Source organism: Phodopus roborovskii, unplaced genomic scaffold (assembly GCF_943737965.1).
Source record: "Phodopus roborovskii unplaced genomic scaffold, PHOROB, whole genome shotgun sequence".
In the NCBI taxonomy this organism is placed as follows: domain Eukaryota; kingdom Metazoa; phylum Chordata; class Mammalia; order Rodentia; family Cricetidae; genus Phodopus; species Phodopus roborovskii.
In genome coordinates, this window is record NW_026126415.1 from 1,363,001 (window position 1) to 1,388,670 (window position 25,670).

General features: G+C 51.0%; 1 protein-coding gene across 1 annotated transcript; it reads right to left on the reverse strand.

The window, feature by feature from the left end:
• Positions 1–450: 450 nt before the first annotated feature.
• On the reverse strand, positions 451–25,340 carry Snx18 (sorting nexin 18). Its single transcript, XM_051183076.1, is given in 3 exon segments — positions 451–3,089; positions 23,696–25,105; positions 25,108–25,340. Coding segments are annotated over 3 exon segments (1,854 nt in total). The 5' UTR covers positions 25,298–25,340; the 3' UTR covers positions 451–2,835.
• Between the last annotated feature and the right edge of the window lie 330 nt (positions 25,341–25,670).

The following is a 25,670-nucleotide window of genomic DNA, read 5'->3' on the forward strand; positions in this document are numbered from 1 at the left end:
GTTTTGAAAGATAAATGCACCCGATCTGAACCGCTCACAACATTCTAAAGTAAACAATACCCAACATTTCTCGTCTAAAAATAAGTAATACCCCGTTTGACAACGCGTGCGGCATTACAGGCTCCGGTCTTGTTAGGAATAAATGTAAGAAAGACCACAGCAGTACCAGGGAATTCTGGGAGATTCTACTCACTGCACTGTTCTAGCCAATGTGCTCTCTCTTGCAGATGTCTCCCAATTCTGGGTGTGAACTGTGCCTTCACATACAACCGCCTAGAAAACCATGCATGGCTGCTCAACCAGCCTCACTGCACCGTGGCTGCAGCCCAGGAACAACTCACTGCCTGCAATTCAAACAGAAGACCAGGCTCTAGGGCACACACACACACACCCGTGTTACCCATAATTACAGATCAGAATGTCAAGTTCTAGAAATAAAGACAAACGGCGGCCTGAAGGGCATGATAGTTTATTTAAAAAACAAAGAAAACAAAACACCAACAACAAAGACAAAAGGAAATGGTGCCACACTGATCACGTGACCAGTACACACACGCAATGGCTTTTCTCTTGGGTATTAACATTGCAGTATTTGTAGATACTGAAAATGTTTCAATAGGACCAAGAACGTTAGGAAAGAAGGATCTTGGGTGAAAATGGACACTAGTAACTGTGGTGCTTTCACACAGAGAACTCATTTAAAGTCCCGTGAATCAGTGGCATTATGCTATGTGGTTAGAAGGACAAACGTCCCCTTAGGAGGAGGCAGCATGAGCTTTAACTTCTTTGTACTTTAGTCTTAGTTTTTATAATTTAAGCTATGTGCACCCTGGCTAAAGCACAGCCGTACAAGACACCTCAGGTAATTCCCTTGTTACTATTGCACAAGTTTAGTAATTTTACTTAATTAAAAAAAATCAAACCACCATCAAAACAAAAAGGCAGATAAATGTGACTTTCAAATCCTCTAAAAGCAGAGAGCTTGCTTATTCGATACCAACTCAAACTTAAATGTTATCATTATAACCTCCAAACTTCTGCAATAAAACTAATTTTTAAATATATATGGGCTTTCTTTATCCAACCATACTTTGCAATCAACAAGAGGAAGTTGCTTTTTAAGAGAATGCGACTTTCGGTGACAGTTCTGCGTGACATGATGCCAAGTCGGGCTCTAGGTTCTGAAGTATAAGAATTTGACCAGACATCAAAATTATCATAATCTATTCTTAAAAATCGAACCCATATGTGATTGCTTCATAGAGAGTAAATGTGCTGTTGAGTTTGTATCCCAGGAACCTTTTGCTTTTGACCTTTCTGCAATCTGACCCTTTCATGTAACCGTGGCTCACCCCCTTTGAGATTGGCCTCTGTATTCCCAATACGTCTGGGGTGGCATAAGTGTAGTTCAAAGGGACAGCAGATACAGGTGCGTTTACATCTGTAAACTCAAGAGTCACATTGTGTAGCTCAGCAACTATAAAAACATTGAGATTTGGGCATTTCAAGCCAGAATCTCTTTGTGCTTTTTAAACAAAGCTGCTTCTGAACCTTTTATTTGGTATTTATAGTCCCTTATAACAATAAAAGGCTATCTTTAAAATAATTTTTAAGGTTAAATGTTCTGAGGGGGGATTTATCAATATTTAGCTTTTAAAAACACAGTATAAATCAGTATTTTATTATTTATTTATTTATTTATTTATTTTTTGTCTTCAGTACTGGAATAGAAGAAATTATTTCTGGTCCCTCCTTAAATCAACCAACACTTCTCATCGCATAGAACACTGAAATTTACAGACATCCCTGAAATTTTTTTTGATTACGTAAACGAGTGAATCACAGTGGAGTCTCATTCAGTTAACAGTGTAGATCCATTTAAAAACAAAACCAAAAGCTGAACATTAAAAGAAAATTTCAAGCTAAAAAAAGAAGACAGACGGAAGCCCTCCCAAGAACTAAGAGCAAGTGTGTTGTCTGTCACTCGCTGTTTCTATTCTTTACCCCCAACTGATTCGATTCTTCCTTCTCCATGTGCTAAGCACATCTGCTGAGATCCTCACTCACGCCCAGTCTGCAGGACCCTTGAGTTGAGAGGCCATGCTAGGACCGGTGTGATGGGAATGTGGTGCACTGCCTTCTCCCCCTACGAGAGACTTCATATCCAGAGACAGCACGCAGTCTCCCTCCGCTGTAGCTGCCAGCATCTCGCCAGGCGACGCTCCCCGTGCAAAGTGATGCCACTGATTCTTCCACCCCAAGGCGTGAGCTTTTCGTTGTTTGCCACCAATGCACCGGCCTCTCACTATTTCCTCAGGAAAGTGGGGGCTTAAACAGCGGTGGGACAGAAATAAAAACAACCAGTCTGAAGGCACGAAGTCGCATAGCTGCTCTAGGTGGAGTTTGTAAACAGAGAATAGGCTGACTCTAGGTAATCTCGATCTATGAGAATAAAAAGGCATCCAGAGCAGGCTTTCATCCAGCCAGCTTCTTTGAGATTCTTCATGGGTTCTGAGGTCTACAAAGTACACACTAATATACCCATACTTCAAATAGCAGTAAGGCAAATAGTATAATCATTATCCAAAAGTTACAATGGTAGTGTAGGCATACATAGTATAACTTAGTTACAGAGTGTGGTACTGTTTCTGCTACATAACCATATTAACTGTTTCTTTCCTACATAATTATATACCCGGCTGGGCTTCAGTTGAGCACAAAGCCACCCTTGTGCCACCGCCTATAGGTGGCAGTAGCTCTCTGAAAGCAGTTTTTATTCTGCTGTAGAAATTGGCCTTGGGCTGAAAACAAGTGCGCAGTCCACATGTCCAGCCGTTAGACACTGTCGTATTTGTGAAGAGCTTCTTCCAACTTCTGGGTCACTTTTTGGAAAAATATTATTTGCTGTTGTAGAAAATGCTGCATCTGCGATTTGAAGTCTCTCACTCGAATCTGGTGGAAGTGGTGGATCTCGGCCAGCGTGGCGAAAGAGATGGTATTACAGCGGTCTTGGATGCCGTCGGCTTTTTGGACTTCCATTTTCCCTTCTTCCACGTGTCGCCGACTCTCCTTTACTTTGGTAAGAGCTCCTGCGGTCAAAGAGAATAGTGATTAAAACACAAAGACACACACACATACACACCGGTGACACAGCTAAGTGTGCATGTTGGTACCAACTCAAGCTGCCGCTGGAAATCCAGCCACAGTGGGGGAGGGGCTGGCAAGTGTTGCCAGCGTACACCGAGGCAGTCAGGGTACCCAAGCCCATGCCGGGTCACCCGGAGACTGTGCCTGACAACACAGGGTGATGTACGCATGTGTGCCTTGGTCTGACAGCACCTCCTTCCGGGAGACCACACCAGGGACACCGGCATCTCTGATGGTTAGAATGTGGCGCCTTCTCGGGATGTCAGGGGCAGAGGGTTTTACGTTTGCTCTGTTCAGAAGGTCGTCAAGAGTACAACAGCTTTTTATCTAGAAACATGTCCAGAGTGCTGCAGGATGGGGTCTGGGATCAGGCATTGTGGCAGGTGCCGTACAGAAGGCTGGAGAGGCAGGAAACGATGGTAGCCACTGGTTCCCAGGGCTAAACACATTCTAGTGGCTTAACGGAGATGTTCAAAGGCATCTAGAACACAGGCTGCTAAAGCACCCTAAAAGGTAGACTACGGAGCATAGAAGCCAGCAGCCTGGGAGGGATGTGGACCCCAGGCAGATATACTCTACCACTGAGCTCGGGCGCCCCCTCCCCTGGTTTAGCACTATAAAGGTGGGAAATGAAAAACTATCAACAGCAAATTATGCAGAGACGTGCATGTCTGTGGAGGAATGTACATACCCACCACTTTCATGAAAGGAGATCTTTCACTGAGGTGAGCAGAGTCCCAGGGCAGCCGGGCATCACACAGCAGGGCACACATCCGTGCCTGCATCCTTTGCCCTACCGTGGGCATCATTCCACCCCTGCTACTGAGAAGGCCGCTCGCTCGGTGGGCAGAGGCAGCTAGGTCCCAGACCTTCACATTTCTCCTAGCCCGGCAGTACCAGGAAAGTATATACATTGTCTGCTCCGTATTATTTTTTGATGTCTTTTGAGACAGGGTCTTCACTGTAAACTCCTAGCTGGCTTGGAACTTCCTTTTTGTAGATTGGGGGAGGGGCAAGCGTGAACTCACAGAGATAAGTCTGCCTCTGCCTCCTGAGTGCTGGAATTAAACATATAATAAAAAGGTTGCACCCACCCTCATGCCTTTTGTAATGCAGTGTCTTTGTTATCTGTGTACAGGCTTCCCATTTACGTACAGAAATAAAAGATGCAAAGAAAAAATATATTTCAAGGTCTTGGTGATTTGACTGTTTTTTTCATTTAACCTCAATCCAAGGCAGCTGCAGTCCAGGATTCCAACACAAGCAGCAAGCCACACACTGAGCCACAAGCGCTTCCCGGTCTGTGCGCACACGGCTCGCTCAGGTACTCATGCAATGTACAACAGCTGCTGTCTCACCGGAATGTTCCTCTGGCTGAGACACAGCCCAGGAGGGCACGGATGTCCCCTTGGCTGAAGGAACTTCGCAGGCCTGCAAATGCGCGTGTGTGTGTCTGCTCCTGGGAAGATCCACGTCTTCTCTCACATGCGACTCTAGGAGGTAGCAGGGTCGCTGTGCTTCCAGCCAGCCGTGCAAGGCTTTATTTAATGCATCTGAGGAATACTGATGAGAGCCTAACGCTTAACGTGGTAGCCTGGTACAACATGCAGAGTTAAACACGCGTATTCCAGCCCCACCCTCCTGAGCTCACCAGGAAGCCTCGAGGCAAGTACACCCAGGCAGCCAGACACACTGAAACAAAACCAGGAATTATGGCATGGGAGCTAGATGTGCCTACCCAAAGGAGACATGAATTATGTCATGACAGAAAAAGCTGCAAGGGCCAGCTGGAGGCCATGCGCTATGCTATGGGTATGGAGTATGGGAAGTAGATAGATTAGGAACAGACAGACGGCAAATGGCCACTGTCAAACCCAGTCCTGATACACGCTCGGCACCACGCACGCGCACAGCCTCTAACCTTGCCACAACTTATAGCAGATGCTGCTCTTTCTTGAAGAACAGACAAATTGGAGTTGCTTGCCATGTGAGCCCGAAAGTCACCAGGTAACCCTGTAAGAGGCTGAGGTGGGATCTGCATGTCTAACTGATTTCAAAGCAAACTCCACAACTATGCAGAAAAGGAAGAGGCGCCAGGACAGGCCAGAGAACGGGGTAGAGGAGCCTGTCCTGCCTGCAGGTGCCAAGGGCTCCCTCCTGGTCACACCGCTGTCTCCTTTGCCACTTTTCTCAGTGGCTGCCAGAGTGTGTGTGTGTGTGTGTGTGTGTGCACGTGTATGATCAATGCACACGTGTGCAGATTCCAGGGAAATGGGGGCGGGGTGTTCTATCACTCGCCTTATTTATTGTCACATGATGATCTCACAGAACTCGGAGCAAGGTTAGAGGCTCGTGGCTAGCAAGCCCAGTGACCTCCCAGCTCTTCTCTGGGATTACATGGGGTGAAGCCACACCCAGCTTTTCGATGTGGACGCTGACTCAGCACCCTTCATGCTTATTCAGCACACACACTCTTACACAAAGAGCCATCCATCCCCCCCACACACACGCACTTTGTTTTACTGTGTAATTCAAAAGGCATTCTGAATGTGTAAAGGAAACTGTTTATGTTTGAAAATCTTCCTTTTACTCACCTAATTCAATTTAGTAATTAAATCTGTAAAACCTCCTGTACTTAAAGATGTCTGACCTTCTTATCACCAACAGTGGGAAAGGACACAGTGCAGTGTTTGAAAATCTAAAGACAAACTCACAAGTTCCTTGCTTTTGCTTTTCCTTTTCTTTTTCCCCATCTACTTAGAGCTATGGAAGATGGCATAAATTGTCAACTCGGACCCAGAGTATTAACACACAGCTGTTTTAGGGATGCGTGAGTTTATCTAACAGGTAAACTGGAACATTTGGGAAAAAACAAATCACTCTTGTAAGTTAAGGACAGGGCAGAGCACTCGGAAGATGAATGCCAACAGCCAATTGCACTCAGACTGCCAGTGTGACCCACTTCACGGAATCCGTTTGCCGGCAGAGATGAGAGGGAGGTGTGCCTGTGAAAGTGTGTCTCCTGTGCAAGAGATCAAAGCACTTTCTGAGGTGACAGACTCCACGTGCCTGAAACAACTCAGAAGATACAGACAGTACTCGAAGGCACTGAACAGCATGCTGTGAATGTGCAAACAGAAAGACCAGTGTGCAGCCAAGACGGCCCACCTTCCCCCCCACCCCACCCCCACCCCTCCCCCCAAATGTAAATTCCAGCCACCTGGGCTGCACAGTAAGGCCTCTGTCACCCATGACAAACTCTTTTTAAAACTCCTTTTAAATGAGATACAACCAACTTGATTTCTCCTAGAACTACTTTCAAAAGAAAGCAAGATGATTAAAAATAAACTGAGAGTAATAAATTGAAAAACTGAAGGAAAGAAAACCACCAGCATTCTATAACAGACACACCCTCTGCAGGGGGCCATCAGCCAGGCCCCAGCTACAAAAGCGTCACCCTGCCCACTCCATGCGCTGAGCTCAAAACCACATTTCCCAACAGGAATGCTCTCTAACAACCTTCAGCAAACAGCAACTAGTGTTAGGAAGGCTAGAGCTTGGGTTTTGTTACAAACTGCTCATTGTCACAGCTGACAGATCTGAAGCTGGGAATTATCTGTACAGTTCCCTACACCTCACACGCTTCATGTTCAGCACGTTAACTCTCAAAAGAAAAGCAGTGTTCGCAAAATCTCCAGTCAAACCCAGCATTTGAGATGGAGGGGCTGGAGAGGGAAACTGGAGCAGCCTCAGATCAAGCCGGGCTGGTTCCTTCTGGGGTCACCTTCCATGTGCCCTGTGGGGCTTCAGGGACAACCGCAGAGGCACACAGAGCAGCCAGCTGTAGTGGGCGCGCAGAGCAGCCAGCTAGCCCCAGAGACAGGGAGAGAGAAGCTAAAAACCCTGCCCAGGACAGACCAACAAAGGACGCATTTCCACCAGGCTAAGGCTCTAGAAGATCTACTTCTTAAGTGGTTCATTTAGGAGGGACCTGGCCCCTCACCATCCGCTTCCAAAACCACAGAGATGGAAGAGTGGAGGAAGAAAGTGAGTGGCGAGGTCTAAGGTCAAGAGAGCACTATTAAACAAAAAGCCCCATAATGGCCACAGTTAGTGTGACCGTTTCTAAAGGAAAGAACAGAACACACAGGCCAGATTTTTTAAAAATGGCATGGAAACAGTTCTCAAAGAAGCACAGACAGACGAGATACACATACTCATCAGGAAAACATAAATCCTAACTATAGTGGGATTCCATCTCACCACAGTCAGAGTGAATGTCACCAAGTTAAAAAAAAAAAGACCAATAAAAACAAAGCAAGAAAGAAAGGTAAGGCTGAGAGAGCCTGGTGACTGGGGGCAGTTCACACAGTGCCGGTGTGGGAGGGCCTGGTGTGAGAGCCTGGTGTGAGAGCCTGGTGTGGGAGCCTGGTGTGTGGAAGCCTGGTGTGGGAGGGCCTGGTGTGAGAGCCTGGTGTGTGAGGGCCTGGTGTGTGAGAGCCTGGTGTGAGAGCCTGGTGTGGGAGAGCCTGGTGTGAGAGCCTGGTGTGTGGGAGCCTGGTGTGAGGGCCTGGTGTGTGAGGGCCTGGTGTGAGAGCCTGGTGTGGGAGAGCCTGGTGTGTGAGAGCCTGGTGTGAGGGCCTGGTGTGGGAGGGCCTGGTGTGAGGGCCTGGTGTATGAGCCTGGTGTGAGAGCCTGGTGTGGGAGCCTGGTGTGAGAGCCTGGTGTGTGAGCCTGGTGTGGGAGGGTGTGAGAGCCTGGTGTGTGAGAGCCTGGTGTGGGAGCCTGGTGTGTGAGAGCCTGGGTGTGAGGGCCTGGTGTGAGGGAGCCTGGTGGGAGCCTGGTGTGAGAGCCTGGTGTGTGAGAGCCTGGTGTGGGAGCCTGGTGTGTGAGGGCCTGGTGTGGGAGCCTGGTGTGTGAGAGCCTGGTGTGTGGAGCCTGGTGTGGGAGGGCCTGGTGTGAGAGCCTGGTGTGAGGAGCCTGGTGTGTGAGAGCCTGGTGTGGGAGGGCCTGGTGTGGGAGGCCTGGTGTGTGAGGGCCTGGTGTGTGAGAGCCTGGTGTGTGAGGGCCTGGTGTGGGAGGGCCTGGTGTGTGAGAGCCTGGTGTGTGGGGGCCTGGTGTGAGGGCCTGGTGTGTGAGGGCCTGGTGTGTGAGCCTGGTGTGTGAGCCTGGTGTGTGAGAGCCTGGTGTGGGAGCCTGGTGTGGGGGGCCTGGTGTGGGAGAGCCTGGTGTGTGAGGGCCTGGTGTGGAGCCTGGTGTGGGAGCCTGGTGTGTGGAGCCTGGTGTGGGAGAGCCTGGTGTGGGAGCCTGGTGTGTGGGAGCCTGGTGTGGGAGAGCCTGGTGTGGGAGAGCCTGGTGTGGGAGCTGGAGCCTGGTGTGAGAGAGCCTGGTGTGTGGAAGCCTGGTGTGAGAGCCTGGTGTGTGGGAGCCTGGTGTGAGAGAGCCTGGTGTGTGGGAGCCTGGTGTGGGAGCCTGGTGTGGGAGCCTGGTGTGAAGAGAGCAGTTCACACAGTGTTGGTGGGAATGTAAATTAACGAAAAGAACTACTACAATTCACAGGCAGCACTTCCGCTGTAGATCAAAGGAATCTTAAGGCTACATGCAATAGATACCTTCATGCCCATAATCACTACAGCATTAATCACAACAGCCAAATTCTGCAGTCAGCCTGGAGACAATGGTGTGGGTATACAGAATGGAGTGTTACTCTGCCGTACAGAAGCACAAATTGGGGCTGCAGAGGCGGCTCAAGGAGGTCTCCACCCCTGGCACCACTGGCAGCTACACAGAGGAGGACTCTTGTAACAAGCCTTACTCACTGCCAGGCCAGAGGAGCAGGCGCAGGAGGGTCTCTGGGGCCAACTCCGGAGCTTGTTGCCAGAGCAGTTTAGCCAAATCTGTAAGCTCTAGATTCAATGAGAGATTCAGTAGACAGAGGAACACACAGGCACGCATGCACACAGGCACACACGCACACAGGCACGCACGCGCGCACACGTACACGCACATACCGTACAATTGTAGAATGTCAGCTGCAGAAAAATACCTTATTATGTACAATATAACGGGCAAATGCCACATTTCTCTCATCTCAATCTAGATTTTCTGTTTTAAAGCAGAGAGGACTATTTGGGAGGAAGGAAAGGCAATCAGGACGGGGGGGGAGACAGGAGGGCATGAGGGCAGGGCTATGCTCAAAGCACATTCCAGCCGTGTATGAAACGTCATAATGAAACCCACTGCTCCTGTCCAGTGAATCTGTGCTAGTAAATAAAAGGATGTTAAGTGACTGGGGGGGGGGCACTTTCTAACAAGGCTTGACTGGGCTAACAGCAAGGGAAGTGCTTCCATTAGAATGCCTGCTACAGAGCAGGGTGTGTTCTTCCAGTACGGGAACCCTCAAGGCTCAGAGAACTTGCTTCTTACAGGAAGGTGGCGCAAAGGCTCCTAGTCCCCACAGGAAACGAGCGCCTGGCATGTTCTCCAAGTACAGGAAGGGGCCTGAAGGGAGGCGAGCACTTAGGCAACATCCCGAAACGCAGAAGTACCACAGCCTGTCCCAGAGCACCAGCAGGGCCTCTAGCACATTCTAAGGGTTCCCTCCCACAAGAAACTCAGTGGGGGAGGGGGTAGGATGGGGTGGGGGAGGGGGGGGGGGGCAAGGCACAACATATTAAAACTCTTGCATACTGAGAGGGGCGTCTCTGGTGGGCACTTGGTTGATTCATTAAGTTAGTTTGGCAAATTTTCTGGAGTCCTCAATAGGACCAAAAGTTCACTTGGCTAACAATGTGTTTCTAAAGCAGCCACAGGAGTCCTGAGGTTGAGCTTCCACAGACACATGACCAAACCTATCACTCCAGGCCTGACAGACTCTAAGGAAGGTGAGCTACGGCTCAGGCCCAGGCGAGCAGAGCACAGCTGGGTACCAATTTTTCTTACTTAGCTGACGCTGGAAGGTGCTTGGAAGAGTTTATGGTAATAGTTCTAAAAGCTTCCAAGTCAGAGGTTGTTAGCTGTCCAAAATGTCCCAGGGCTACAGGGCTGTTTCAAAGAACCCACCAATCCCACCTGAGGGTCCACTTTAGGACTTCACAGGTGTCTGCAGGAGACTAACAGCTGCGTGGGCATTCACAGATAAGGTGTGAGCATGTGAGCTCACACCCTGCATCCCAGCACCTGAAGACGCCAGGCAGGAGCCCAAGGACACCTGAGCAATATCATGAGTTCCAGGCCAGCCTGGGCTCAAATACTCTTGAAAAACCAAAAGGAGTCCTTCACTTTCCACACTTTGAGAGTTAAGAGGAACTAAACCAATGCGATGTTAAGAACAAAATCTCCTGAACTCCAATGCGGACTCCGTAACTGCAAAACTCCGCACGGTTCATCCTCAAACCTACTCCCATTGACCCAACTCTAGAAGGAACTTTGTGTCTGCTTCCAACTCCGGAATCAGCTGCGGACACCCAAGATCCTGATTCACTTCTGCCCTCTTCCTACCTCTGTGGGTTACCAGGGTAAGCACTGTGAACTCTTACAACCCCCTCAGGCTGAAGGAGCAAAGCCAGAGAGAACCTTTGCTTGCAGTTCTCACGAACTCCTTAGGCGTTTGTTATTCGTATTTGCAATGAATACGAAATGAAAGAATGTAGTTATTAACACAGGTCATTAATATTGTCAAAGACTCAAATTTTATAAATGAATAATGACCAAGGAAGTCAGCATCATTTGACAGAACACCATGCTATTTATGTACCATGTCACTAACGCCATTTCCCTCGGTAGAAAGTGACACCAGCAATCCACGATACTGCCTTTGCAGAGGCCACAGGAACACTGCAGCCCACGATGACAACCCACCACCACCTGGACTAAGTAAACAGGTGTCCTAGCACCTGCCTGCTCCACAGGGACAGAGAACTTTCCTGGCACCAACTGGCCCAGCAAAAGAGACAGGAAAAACCAGCTTCACGAGCTACATACCGCCTCAGGAGGGGCCCCAAATCTTTCTGACAAGTTGCTGGGTCGGGTGCAGGGTTCCCTCTTTCTGCCCTCACCCCAGTTCTCTCTCTCTGCACCTCAGTTTTGCCTTCCCATCCTCATTCAAACATCTTTTCACTCCGGTTTGACCCTGTAAAGCCATTTACACAAGAGGCCTTGTCACTAAGCAACAGGGATCCAAAGGCTTTGTTTTTGTTTTTGTTTTCCCCTTGAAAGGAAGGGAGTGGTGGTAAAAACTCATTTGATTTTGAAATCATGCATGTGCCAAAAAACATAAAGTAGACTTTTGGTCTCCCTAAGGGCTTTCTCAGAAAACAGGGGCCTCGGTGTAAGAGGCAAAGCAGGCCAGGTAGTCTGGATGGGAGGTGGGTTTATCGTGCCATTCCCTTGTACTGAAAGAAAATGCTAATTTGGTCAAGGTGCCCTACTTCCTTATGCTCCCTTTACTGACCCACACACCCTGCAGCCAGCCCTCCCCTCCCCCTCTTTGCCCTCCCCCCCCCTCCCGGTGCTTTCCTCTCTGTTCCAGTATTTACTTACTTGTCCTACAAGTAAAATGCTTCTAAAACAAAGGCCAGTCAGTATCCTCTAACGGAGGTGGATGGCCACTGGGATGGGGAGTCACACGGGGCCTGGGGCACCTGCTCTGTGCTAACCTCTCTCTGTAGGGCGGCATGCTTTCCTTCTCAAGCCCCACAGGAAAGGAATGAGCACCACAGTTTCAAAGGTGGTAAGGTAAAGCTTTAGGAAATGAATGACAGTATCGATGACAGCTTCCTGCCATGAATCTGAGCTTGGACTCCACCCAGTAGGCACTCCCTTGCCCACATCCCAAGAGGCCTCAAGAATTCCATTCATGTCATACTAGGCTTTGAGCACACTTATGAACCCTGCCAGATGTCAATATGGAGCCAGTGAAAACAAGCTTTTTGCTTACCTGTTTCTGAGTTTGAGACGCAGTCCACTAGGTAGCCCTGACTACCCTTGAACTCACAATCCCCTAAACTTGGCTTCTCAAGGTTCCAGGATTATGAAATCTGGCCCAAACAACTTTTTTCTGAAGGGCTTAAATGCCACTAAAGCCAAGTACTACCAAATTTCAAAGGTAAATTAATTTGAGTTCACTTTCAACTCATCACTGCACGAAATGACAAGAAGTCTGGAGCATTTTTTAAAAGAGAGTTGAGACAAGAAGAGAAAACCTTGGCTGCTTGTTAATTGTGGTGGTGGGGGGAATCATTTAAAGACCTCTACTCTCCAAGTAAGTTGCTTGTTCTTGGTAAAAGCCTTGCTACATCCGGAAGAACGTGAGTACAGCTTTCCTCCAGTCACCTAAGGTCCTCCTGCAGAATGGCATCACTGGACCAGAGCATCAAGGTGATGTACACTCGCTTAACAGATGTTCGGTTCGCCTTGTTCCCCAAAATGAAGCCTGAAGTCATGCATCCCTTGTGGCTTATTTGCTAAAAACAAAATGTTTGTGGCTGGAATTTCACAAAGGTTCTTAGAATGCTTCCACTCCCAAGAAATACTAACCCTGGATGGGATTAACGCAATGGAGAGCGGCAAGCAAAGCCCTGAGGTGGATCTCCAGAACCAAGGTGCGGATTTTAAAACCTGGGTGACAAAACTTGTTCCAAGACATTCTGTAAACACCAAGCACCTTGACTTTGGAAGAGCAGGTATGAGGATGATAATGCTGGGTGGCCTATCTCAGCAAACACAGATGAAGACTAAAATCTGAGCATAAAAGAAAGAACAAAACAAGTATTTCTTTCCTTAAATATTTTCTGGCTATAAAATCCCACCAAGCTCTGTGAGCAAACTGCCTGCCAGCAGCAGATTCTTCACCCAACCCCAGGAGTCATTCCAGAGAGAAGGGGACCTGGAAAGGACGAATAATTGGAATAAAATCTTGGTTTATTTTGTTCTACGAGATAAAATGGAGACTTAGGCTAAAATCAAATCTACACAGGCTGCTAGAGAAGACCCTCCCATGGGCAGGACTAGGCCGGGTCTAGTGACAAGTGGCACCAGAGCTTGACCGGAGCCACCAGGGGGCTGGGCGCTTCCGGCAGGAGCAGATGGCTTCCAGCAGGAGGACTGCATTAACCTGGCTGGGGCCACAAGCAGAGTCCCAGAGTTGTATTTTTGCTGTCTAGTACTTTACCTGCAGTCTTGATGCACCACACAAGGAAGGAAGCTCAGGCTTCTCCTCCTCCCTTCACTGTGCCCGTGTCCTGCGGGCTGCGGCTCCGCACACCGCCCATGAGCACTAAGTTTTAGCGGCAGTTCTGAAGTCAGTTCAAACAGAAACCCCCTCACCACCCTCCCTTCCCAGTGGCGTCCTTGCTTGCCTGTGCTGGGAGGGATCCTGAGTCTGCGGCTTTACTATGGCATATCTGAACTCCCTGGGGTAAGAGTGGAGAACTACCACCCAACCAGAGACAATACCAGACCTAGAAAATGGCGAGTTTGAAGATACACTCAAAATACGAGTCTTGAAGCGAAAGAACAGAGAGATGTTCTTTGGCCACTGAGACGGCCCATGCTGTTATCTGTATTGGTTACGAGTATCCGACTGTGAAAATAAAGGCATCTCTCTCTCTCTCTCTCTCTCTCTCTCTCTCTCTCTCTCTCTCCCTACCCCCCCCACCTCTCCCCTGGAAAGCCCTGCTGGTCCTTGACAAGAGCTGGTATCATTTATGCTGCCAGGCCTCAAGAGGAGGGGCTTTTCCATTGATTTATTTTAGCCAGAGCCTCCCTTTATCTTTGTCGACCAAAAGAAACTGAAGTTTCCCATTTAATTAACAACGAGGGTGGCCACAGCCGTGCGTGCCTGTAATCCCAGAGCTTACACTGAGGCAGGAAGATTTCCATAAATTCAAGGCACACCTGGGCTCCAGATGGGGGGAACCTTCCTGAAAACACAAAACAAAACGTAGAGGCCTGGAGAGCAGGATTTCCCACAATTCCTTTCGGCCTCACTGCGGTCTCCTTGCCCCTTACCGCCTCTCTGCCAGGCTGTGAAATTCTTTTGCTGCCCTCACCATTTCCTAGCGCTCATAGTTTACACCTAGGGAACACTAAGCTCCTCCAGACACCCAGCACCTCCGGCTAGCAGACATCTCAGGATTGCCTTCTCCTTTTCAAAGTCACACAAGTCTCGTTTCTGCAGAGCTTTCTAGCGTAGGGCCTACAGTCAACACCAGGGGAGTACTCGGGAACCTCAGGCTTCAACTCCGAGGAGGCTCAGTTCGCACCTGTAAAGTGCCGAAAACACCTTAAAGGCTCCCACGAGGTTTAAACAGGTACGGTGAATTTAAATACACGAAAGTACCACACCCAACACATGGTAAAAAGCCTTCAAAATACACCAGAGACTTTGAAAACGATCAAGATGTCACGTTTAGTTGGAAACCCTTTACCAGTGGCTGACGGCCGACAATTTATTTCCCGGCAAGTATTCTTGAGATGAGGCACACCAGTCTCAAGGAGAATGATGAATTCAAACCCTGCCCTGGCTTGTCTGCAGTGTGACCTAGGAGACGCCCAGCTTCTCAGCCTCGGATGTGAGGATGGCCATCAGGGAAAGACCAGCTAACTGTGCTGCATAGAAGAGCTTCGCCCAATCTGTATCTGTAATTAGTGAGTTGGTGTCAGACGTGAGGCCACAGTGGACCACAGAGCAGGCAAGAAAGAGTCTGACAGCTGGCCAGTTACACACAGGCAATGCCGCACCACGATGGGTGAGGACTGGGGTGACCACCTGTGGACGAGCCACTCCGAGGTAGGCAGCCACCAGGAGACCAGGAGTGGAAGAGGTCTCCGCGGAGAGCAACGGTTCTGCCAACACCTTCATTTCAGACAGCCAGGCTGCAGAGCTGCAATGTTACCCAGACTGCGAGGCCCTGTTAAGGTAGCCCTAGGAAACAAATGCAGGCGATAACACCACTGCCTAAGAGCATTGCACACTCTGATCCCAGACAGGTGTGAAGCACTCGCTGGAATGATGTAATGCTCTCACCAGGACGCCTGGAAAAGTGAAAGCCTCACAGCAAACGCAGTCACTGGCAGCAATGCCACCTGCACCTCTCATTCCACTGGCCTGCTCGTCCTCTAAGGAGAGGCTCGGCACACATTTCCTTGGAGGGCTAGACAGTAAATACTTTAGGCTTGGCAGATCAACAGGCACTTAGAGAGCCATTGCAAAGGTACAAACCGCCTTTATCTCAAGGACTGTAAACAAGCACCTCTGCACCCCTGGCCCACGGCTGCAGCTGGCAGACCTCTGCTTAAAGCTATCTCCGGAGACCTCTGCGGGAGACTCACAGTGCATGACCTACAGGATGGCTTTTGTTTCCTTTCTCCGCTTCTGCGGACTCAAGTGCCCCCGACTCTTTCTCCACCCCAAGATACTGCGTCCATTCGGGATTCTACCAAGTCTTGCCGCCATTATTCCAAAAGCTTCCCACACCACACACCTGTCCACTAACTTGGCCTCATGGGCACCACCTTCTGAAGCATTCCCTCCACCACCCACAGCGGCAGCTGCAACCCAGGAGCATATCACAGGCAGCTTTTGGCAACCACTAATGTCCAGACAGTATGCGTCTGACACCCAGGTTCAACAGACTGGTGTGGGGAGCCTCACTCTGAGAGGCACCTTAGACGGATTTCTATTCGTATGTGGTTCCTTGGGTCTGGGAAGTTCCCTCTCCACTCGCAAATTTACACTTGCTTTCAAAACTCATCTTAGAATGGAACTGTGTAACTAGGAATACCTTCTCCTGATCTCCAGTGAGTGCCGGCCACGGCTGTGTGTGACACTGTGTCCACAGTGACTCAGACTTCCCTGCTGGAACCAACACATCAGCTATTATGCTACACCTACCCCAAGTCATACCCATGACCAAAAGGGTACTTTGTATCCATGTTCTTCCAGGAGTCAAACATGAATCTTTCAAAGCAGAAGCAGCTGGCAAACCTCTCCATCTCCTAGACTCTCATGCACTTATCTGAGATGCATCTGCCTTGGCTGGGTCCTCTGTACACAGTCCTACCCCACAGAACTTCACCTTCCATGAGCTACCGCCTTCAGAGCTCCAGGAATCCAAGTCCACCCATGATGCCCATGCACATACCAGGTTCCTGTGCTCCAAATCAACACAAAGGACCCCAGGAAAGGGCTACTACTGAGACCTACCATGAAACAGGAATGTGTGTGTGTGTCTGTGTCTCTGTGTGTATGTGAACTGTATCTCCTCTACTTGTTCAAAGAAACACTGTGTGTGTGTGTGAACTGGATGTGTGTCTGTGTGTGTATGTGTGTGTGCATGTGTGTGTATGCATGTGTGTGTGTGTGTGTGTGCGCGCGTGCGTGAACTGTATCTCCTCTATATGTTCAAAGAGGCACCATGAGGTACATGTTCATTTTTCTCCTCCCAGTGAATTCTGGAAAGTCACTTCATGGCCACATAAATCTAAGAATTTAAATTCACTCATATATTAACGACTTCATCCATAAAATATATGCAGATTCTATCTTTAGATGGAAAAACAAAAACACCCCGTAAGTCATGTAAGACATCTCTCTCCAAGTCAGCCAAGTAGTTTACTAATGAGTTCCTGTTTCATTAATGCAGCAAGCATTGATTAGCGCTCACTACAAACATATGAATGAGTGTATATAACGCAGGGTCACAGAGGAAGGCAGCAACACCAGCAACAATCAAGCCCAGCCGGGCGATTGCTAAGAGAGGGCCTGTTCTGAACGGAAGGCCCAGAGGTCAGAGGTTTGGCTGCCTGTGATTGTGATGGAGAGAGATGGGAATGCCAGGGCAGGAGCCCAATGCATCTACCAGGCTTTAGGCTTTAGAAGCCCCGTCCGGTCTGTCAGGTCCCAAACCTGCACACTGATCACTCGAGGGTTGGGCCCCCTCCTGATCACCTCCACTGCCTCTCCCCTGTCTGGACCACCCCCTCCTGCTCCAACCCCTGAACCAAGATTTTTCTCAGCACAGCTGGGTAAGTGATGTCCCAAGTGGACGTCATCCCTTCACTCAGAACGTGTGACACACATGTCCTGACAACGACCTACAAAGTCTTACCAATGTGCTCTTCTGTGATGACCTCTCCCCCTAGGATGGCCTACGACTCAACCTTTGACCTCCTGGCTGTTCTTCTGCCCTCCTAATCCACAGTCAACCAGGGCCCTGTTACAGAGGAACCCTCTGCCTGAACAGCCTCTACTGCCATACCGCTCTAACGACATCCCGCCCTCCTCCACGGTGCTAACTGACCCCACCTTCCCAGTGGAGTCTTCTCTGGGCTTACACGGCTGTGCCCCACCCCCACCTCTGCACAGATCTCATACATGTCTGTTGTATGTGACGTGATGGTTCCTGTGTTTCCCTTTCACAGCCAGAATGAAAGCTACACAGGATGACAATCAACTGGGGTCATTGATGTAATGTTGGCAATGCTTAGTTTATGGTGTCTAATTAAATATTTATGCAATAAAAATTGAGTTTATTTTTAGAGGGTCCTATGAATAAACTTGGTGACTTTGCCTTTCTCCCAACTACCGTCATCCAACCCGCTAAATAATGCACAGGGGAAAAATCAAATCCCATCATGAGTTACAAAGTTCTAAGAGAAAGAAAGGGTAGAAAGGCATGATGGTTAAAGGCGCTCACACTGAAATTTAACTGGATTAAACACCCACTGTGATAGCTAATTTTGATTGTCAATTTGATTGGACTGAGGGCCTTTGTGACGTACACCTTTGGGGAAGTCTGTGAGGGGCTAACAGGGACGATAAACTAAGGACCACCCAGAGGCTGGGCAGTGTCTCACACGGAGGAAAGAGAGAGGGAGAAAGCCCTGGAGGAGCCTGTCCTGAACACTCCAGCCACCATGGAGCCACCATGGGCAGCTTCAGAACTAAGGGACACCCCACCCCCAAGGCAGCCAGGGGGCCAGGCACTTTTCTTCTAGAAACATGTGATGAATTCAGCCAGGGATACATGTTTACTGATCTGAACGAAATGTTCTTCACTTCGTCAGCTGATAAAGAATTTTCAAGCTCCCTGTTGCGGTCACATGGGCCGACAAAACACTACTGAGTGCAGCCAGGGACAATGTCTAAATGTTTACTGCATTCTTCAGTTGTTTTACTTCCAATATGAAACAACAATGTTACCTAACAAAATAGAAATCACCAAAGCACAGTTGTATCTAGGAAATCCAGAAATTCACCTTCACAGACGTGGAGAACGGTGCTCAGAAATGTTGAGGCACAAAGTTAATTTGGCGTGGGAGGAAGAGAAAATTTACACAAACTATCTGATGTGAACAATACACTGATCGATCCATTTATTGCTCTGATGCCAGCAACGACTTCTGGTAGTCAATATAGGAGAGCCTGGTCAGAACGGCATACCCCAGGGTTGTAGTAATGGCTCTTGTACTTGTGCCCACAATTCTGGTGGTTACAGGCTGCTGGGAGGGGTGGTATCCTCACTATAACCGTGTTCCTGTGGACACTGATTCCCATTTAAAAGCACCTGTTCTCAAAGGCAGACATTAGTGAGTACTAAGCACTATAAAACCCAGTCCTCAGGGTGGCCTTAAGGAAGTGCTCCCTCCCACTTTGCACTGAGGACAGGGGTTCCAGCTGCTCAGAGGTAACCCACTCACCAGCCCAGCAGGCTCCACACTGGTCACAGATGGGCCTGGTGCCACCGCCATGACGCTGCACAGGAAACTTCCTGACCCAACCACTCCACTGCCCTTGTCCCATGGGAACACTGGGAGCATGCCCCCTTCCCGTCATCCTCCAGGCTCTCAGCAACCTGGCACACCACCACACTGCCACAGAAGGGTGCCCGCCCTTTATCACCGAGGATCAAGGAGTGCTGTCTGTACCTCCAGTAAAATCTAGTCTGTGCTGCCAGATGCCAGATGGTTCCGTCCATGTCTTCTGGAGACGATCTCATTAAATATCGCAAAATATTAAATATTAATAAACTCTTGTTTTAAAGTATTAGAAATAACACAACAGATTTTTATAGAGCCACCAAAAAGGAGCCTAAGTGTAAGAGAAGTTTCCGGTTTCCCAGTGAATCATAGAATTCCTTGTGTTTGGGAACCTTAAGGTGACCAGACGGGGTGTCAGCCTCCTCTCAGTTCTGCTGTGACTGCGGAACCGTCTAGGCTTCCCGTGGGGCAGACAGGACTGCAGGGCTCAGAGTCCAGACCCCACCGGCAGGGAGAAGTAAGCATCCATCTAGCCGTCTGAGCAGGGCAGTTATGGACATTTAGGTTTTAACCAAGCAACTGACTTCAGTGCCACCAAGAAAAGTACAGTGTGGGACAAATGTCACATGTAGAGATGAAGTCAACAGCCAAGGTGGGGGTAGGAGAGGGAAGAAATGCTCCAACCGAGTTGGAACAAAACCACTGGCCTCCGTTTCTGGCCCAGGAGTTTCCAGAGGAGGAGCTCACAAACAGCCTGCCTCCTTAGTCCTTTCTCTAATTTACCCCTGACGCCACCTTCTTCAAGCTATTTTTAGCACAGGCGTACAGGGCACCCTGAGTGAAGGCCTCACCTTGTCTGCCCTGCTGGGACTCTGGCTATCTTTAATTAATGCCCGAGGAACACAAGACCAGCCTTTCTCAGGGTGGTGAAAGGCTGCACAATGGTGAAATTCTACCTTGTAGGACTGACAGGCCAGCTTCTGGCCACCATGCCTCAGGTCCCGGGGCTGTTTTCTGTTGAAAAGTCAGTGCCATCTGGACCATTTAGAGAGCAGAGAGACAATTTGCACCATCAAGTCAAGAGAAACCGGCCTGTGCTCTTTATCCAGTCCTGCTTCCCAGAGCACAGACGCGGTTTCACCATGAGACATTTCTGACATTGTTCCAAGTTCTACTGAGCAGCACTTTCTGGTAGGCGTGGCTTCACAGACCCCTTCCCTCAGACTGCCCCCACAAGTGAGCCATCTTTCAGTGTGGAACGTGGCTGGAGACCTTCCGGACAGAAGGTCTCCAGAAACTGCTCAGCGCGGCTCCTCCCTGCACTCTGTGTGGCTCCTCCCTCCAGGCCTCCAGTCCACACTGTCAGCAAAGATGAAAACGGGATCTGGTCGTTTTGCTGCTATGGTCTTTCCCTACTGTAATCCTCAAGAGACAAACGTATTAAAACTTTGAAACCATGACTTGCAGCCATCCAGGTGTGGCTTTATTAAATCAGAGATGCTAATCATATCTGTGAAAGCAAACTGAATGTGCTGTGGATCCCGAGATAATCCAGTCCTCTCCCACCAAAGCCTACACTGTGAGAAGATAAAACGCTACCACCGAGGGGAACAAGCCCAGAGCCACAGGGTTTCCAGGTCGGTGACAGGTGTGACATGCACGCTGCCCAGTCCTGAAAGGAAGGACTCCCGCTAAGTCAAGCAAAATGCAACCTGAGCACATGCTAACATTCCACCCAGCCTTACCACAGTCTACAGCAACCCCGCCTCCTCATTCCACTCCATTAAACCAAGCAGGCCTATTTACCTAAGAGTCCATTAGTCCATTTAAAAACGCAATTCTCCAATGATCTTTTAGCTGATGGAACCATATGGCTCTCTTCACATTTGTTCGAAGTACTAAACTAAAACCTTTACCGGCCTAAGCAAAGGCCAGCCCACCACACTGAAGAGTTCACACCCTCATTCTGTCATGGGGGTCCCCACCAGGATGGCTCAGACTCCCACAGGAGACCAGTGTGTGTGAGACAAACGGCTGCAAGCAGTTAATAGCGCTCATCTCAATGGGTGATGGACTGGGATGGACTGTAGCAGGGACCCAGCAGAACCTGTTTCCCTCCCACTTTATCAATTAAGTTTACCAGGGAAGTAATCATTGCCACAAAATGACCACACCAAAAGAGAACTACCGGTCGGAAATCTCGGAATGTAGTTACTGAGGTGGCCGCTGACTAGGCGGTGCTGGCAATGGCACTCTGACCCCAGCACCTGTCTGTGTCTACTGCCCAAACTTCCGGTCACAAGTCATCAGATTTAATTGTTTACCACGCATGTAAAATGTCAGAGCCCTGAGAAACTGCCTTCCCTTCAGACAATGAGTCGTCGTCATCGTCCCGTCCCCACTCCCCGTGAGACAACCGTTGTCAATGTCTTCATAAAATGTCTTCCTAATCTGAGGTAGAAACTTCAAATCACCTGCAGCAAACGGCTGAAAAGCTGCTAGAGATTTTCTTGTGAGTTTGTCCTTTTTGCAGTCTATATTCTCAAGTCAGCTGAGCCCTCTGATGGGATTATACTTTGAGACCTTAGAGATGGGCAGGGACACCAAAAAACTTACGCAGTAATCAGACTCCCAAGTGCTCTGACAGCAACTACAGAGCTGAGGAGAGGAAGGGTCAGCTGACCTGTCCATGGCCAAGTCCTCACACGTGCTCAGAAATCCGCCCCCAAGCTGGGGGCGGGGCGGGCAGGTCCTTAATCTCACCTGCACTTCCAATACTAGCATCCTTAAGAGACACTGGTTGTGAGCAAACGCTGACCTAGGCACGGGACGCTACAGCTTCAAGTGGCACACCCTATAAAGACAGTCATCTGTAGACTAGGGCTCCCTGTGCACTACCTACTACTCACAAGCAGCAATGCTCCGACAAAGATGTAATGCCTTCAGACGGTTACCCTCTAGAAGTGTTTAAGCTACACTAAAAAGACATCCGTTTGAAAAGGGAGGATTTCCAGGTCCCAGGCAACAGGAGACAATCCAAGTTTTATGGTTTAGGGGAAAAAATAAAAAGCTCACTGACTGATGAACTTGCACATTCAGACAGCAAGCAGTCTTCCCCACACAACTTTTCTGATACAGTTCCCACAGCGGAGCACACCAAGTCCTGAGTGACAGTGAGCCGGTGAATGAACCCACATGGAGGGGGCACGCAGGAACCTGCCCGCCCCCGCCAGGAGTCTGTACTTGGCTCCACCCACCTTCAACTATTGTCAACATTCTGTCCAAGCTCACAGACACTCACCAGGGCAGGCGCTCTAGTGAAGCAATATACCAGGAATTTAAACAGAGGGTCTTGTATCAAAGACTGGAAATGTCACTTTCACTGGCACCAGCCCGGAACGTGACTTATAACAACTTAAAAATAAAACATGAAGAATGCAGATGTGGATTCCATACAGGCCAGCAGCAATATCATTGCTCAAAGAGCTAGTTCAATTTCGGACTGTATTTACGGACTGCAACAAAGTTGCTATTCGGCAAGGAAACTAGTACCACAGATACTGTGGCAGCAAGAGTGTACTCACGACCTTTGAACTTCCCCATCCCCCCACCGGACTAAGAGCCGAGGCCTTGTCACACTGGGTGGTGGAAGGAACAGGACAGAAAGGAAGGAGACTGAGGTCCCCACATGTCTGAGGAACACATCTGTTCTGTTTACTTCCAGCCAACCAGGAAGAGAATCGAGAAAGAAGAACTTAGCTGAACCCAAGAAAGAACAAGTCAAGATCCTGGATGCTCAAAAACGCTCTGCCCACCCCTCCCCCAAGCAGGGAAGTGAACGGGTCACCCCCACGCAAGGCCAAACCTGGCTATCCATGCAGTCTTCCACCAGCCCAGGACGCTCCAGGAGACCGCCTGCCCCCACACCTCCCCCACACTGGACCTCCATTAGCAAGGCCGCATTCCTAACAGCAAAACCTCCCCATCTCAGTCAATAGAGCCATTATATCGGAGGCCCGGCTAGTGAGGGACCTCAGGTCAGGCAGGCATAACTGCCACAGTTCACAAAAAATAATCTGCAAAGTCAGTACTTCACAAAAGCCGGTAACACCAACTACTAAAAGCACACTCTGACTCACTGATGGCTAATTCTCTGCTCTCAGATGTGAGCGTTCCTTATTTTCGTCCCAACTAGCTTCCCTACACCATTTTCCTAAAGAACAGCTCAAATGTCAGTTGGCTGATAAATTCCAAACTCAGAGAAAGGAGAGCTGGGTCCCTGAAGGCAGAGGACCTCTTAGGGCCTTTCACGAGAAGCTGGCACAGGAAGTTCCTGTGCTGGCCCAGCTTTGTGAACAGGGCTGGTTGGCCAAACTGCCCGGCCACAGCAGGGTCTGAGGGGAAAGCCTGATCTGCCTTTATTCCCAGGCACCCATTATCCCTATTGTTCTCCTATCTCTGCCAGCACTGTAGAGATGCCTAGCCCGGTTCAGGTCCCCTGCTAATCCCGCCCCAGTCCCCAAGCTTATGGAGCAGAGCAGCCGATTTCCCTGCCTACTCAAGTTCTCAAATGACAACTACATGGACCAGCTTCCCTGAGTACAAGGAGCAATCTAGCAATCCCCTGGACACTCTCTAATGAAAGTCCTAACAGTCCAGTGGCCTAAGGGTCCCCAGACATGGAGAACGAACGGGAGTCTGAAACCAGAGACCGGTAGGCCAATTGCTTTCATCCTAAACAAAATATCCCACACCGCCACCACCAGCTGTGCAGGCCAGGCTTTACCTTTCTGAACATGGATGATGTCAGGGAAGTTGGCCAGGTGCCCCTGATACAGGGCTAACAGGTCCATGACTGGGTCCAGGTCCTGCCTGGGCTGCTCGGCGAAGAGTTCGCCGATGGCGTCGTAGGCATCTCCGGTGAAGGCGATGGCCTGGTTCAGGCCCACCGAGAAGGCCTGCTGATCCAGTTCGAAGGCTTGGCTGAGGCCCCGGAAGGACTGGCCCACCTTCTGATACTCCTTCTTGAAGCCAGTCGCCTGCTTGCGCGCGAACTCGTTGGCGGTGTGGTTGAGCTGCAAGGCGCTGTCATCCATCTTCTTGGTGAAGCATTTGAAGCCATCGATCTTGCTCTCCACCTCCTGCAGATCCAGGGCGGCGGCAGGGGGCGTGCTCAGAGTGAGGAAGAAGTTGGCACCCACCATCTCATCCTTCTCAGCCTTTCGCTTGCCCTGTTTCCAGGCCTTCTCGTCCGTGCTGCTGGGGCAGGTCAGAAAATGCTGGAAGACGTCGCACTGTGCCAGCACCGGGTGGCTGGCCATGTGATTCATCCACCAGATCAGGCCCTTCCTGCGCTTGGAGATGAAGTCCTCCTCGAAGCGCCCGGTGGCCTGCTTCTCAGGCAGGTGGGGCACCGAGATGACCGGGAACTTCTCGGCCAGGCGCGCGTACAGCCAGTCGAAGTGCTTGTAGCGCCGGTGCACGGGCACCTGGGTGTGCGTGGGCACCAGCTTGTACGAGATGTAGGTCTTCATGCCCTTGAACTTGGTCTGCTTGGTGGGGTCGTCGATGGTGCACTGGAAAGGGTAGGGGTTCTCCTGCCACTCGGGGCCGTAGGGCCCCAGCACCACGCACAGCTTGTCCCCGTCCTTCACGAAGCCCGACGCCTCGCCCAGCACGAAGGCCTCCCCGCCGGACTTGACGAAGGTGGAGAAGCGATTGAGGTTGCGGCTCACCGTGGCCGAGCTCTTGGCCCCGGACGCTTGAGGCTGCGGAGGCGCCGGGCCGCCGCCGCGGGAGCCGAGCGACAGGTCGGAGCGCGTGGACAGGCGGTAGCGTCCGGCCGCGCCGCCGCCGCCGCCGGCCGACGACGAGCCGTCCAGGTCCGGGTAGGCGCCGCTGCCCAGCGCGCCGGGCTCGTCGGCCACCGTGGAGCTGTCGTCCCAGTCGTCGTCCCAGTCGTCGTCGCTGCCCTGGCTGGCCTGGTAGCCGCCGTACAGCTGCTGCGGCGACGGCTGCAGCGCGCCCCCGCCGCACGGGAAGCCGGCGCCCGGCGGCTGGAAGGAGCCCGGCGGCGCCTGCGGCTGCAGCGGCGGCTGGAAGGCGGCGGGCGGAGCGGCCGCCAGGGGCTCGAAGCCCCCGGCCGGCACGTTGGCGTAGCGCGCCGGGACCCCGGGGCCGCCGTCCGCCGGGGGCCGGGCTCGGGCGCCCGGATCACCTGCACGTACGAGGCCGGGAAGAGGCCGCGATCGCCGCGGCTGTTGACCCCTTCGAGCCAGCCCTCGATGTCCCGCTCGCTGCACAGGCTCAGCACCTCGTGCTCGCGCAGAGAGATCTCTCCGGGGTTCTCCGACCTGAAGTCGTACAGCGCCCGCGCGCGCAGCGCCATGGCCCCGAGCCCCGAGCCCGGGCCGGCCCGAGGGCCCCGCGGTCAGTGCCCGCGCCCCTGCGCGCCCGGGGGAGCTGTGCGGCCGCTGCACGGCCCGCTCCGCCGCGCCCCGCGCCCCGCGCCCCCGCTCTGCTCGCAGCCCGGCTCTGCAGCTCCGGGGCCGCCGGCGGCGGCTGGGGGCGGGGCCCGGGCCGCCCACGTCCCCAGCGGCACCAATCCACCGCCGAGAGCCTCGAGCCAGGCAAAAGCAAGAGACAGCCGAGCGGCCGCGCCGGCTCCCGCTCCGGCTCCGGCTCCGCGGCCGCCGCTGCCCCCTCGTGGTGGGTGTGCAAAGGTGGCGCGCTCGGGTGGACCACGAGGCGGGCGGGTGGGT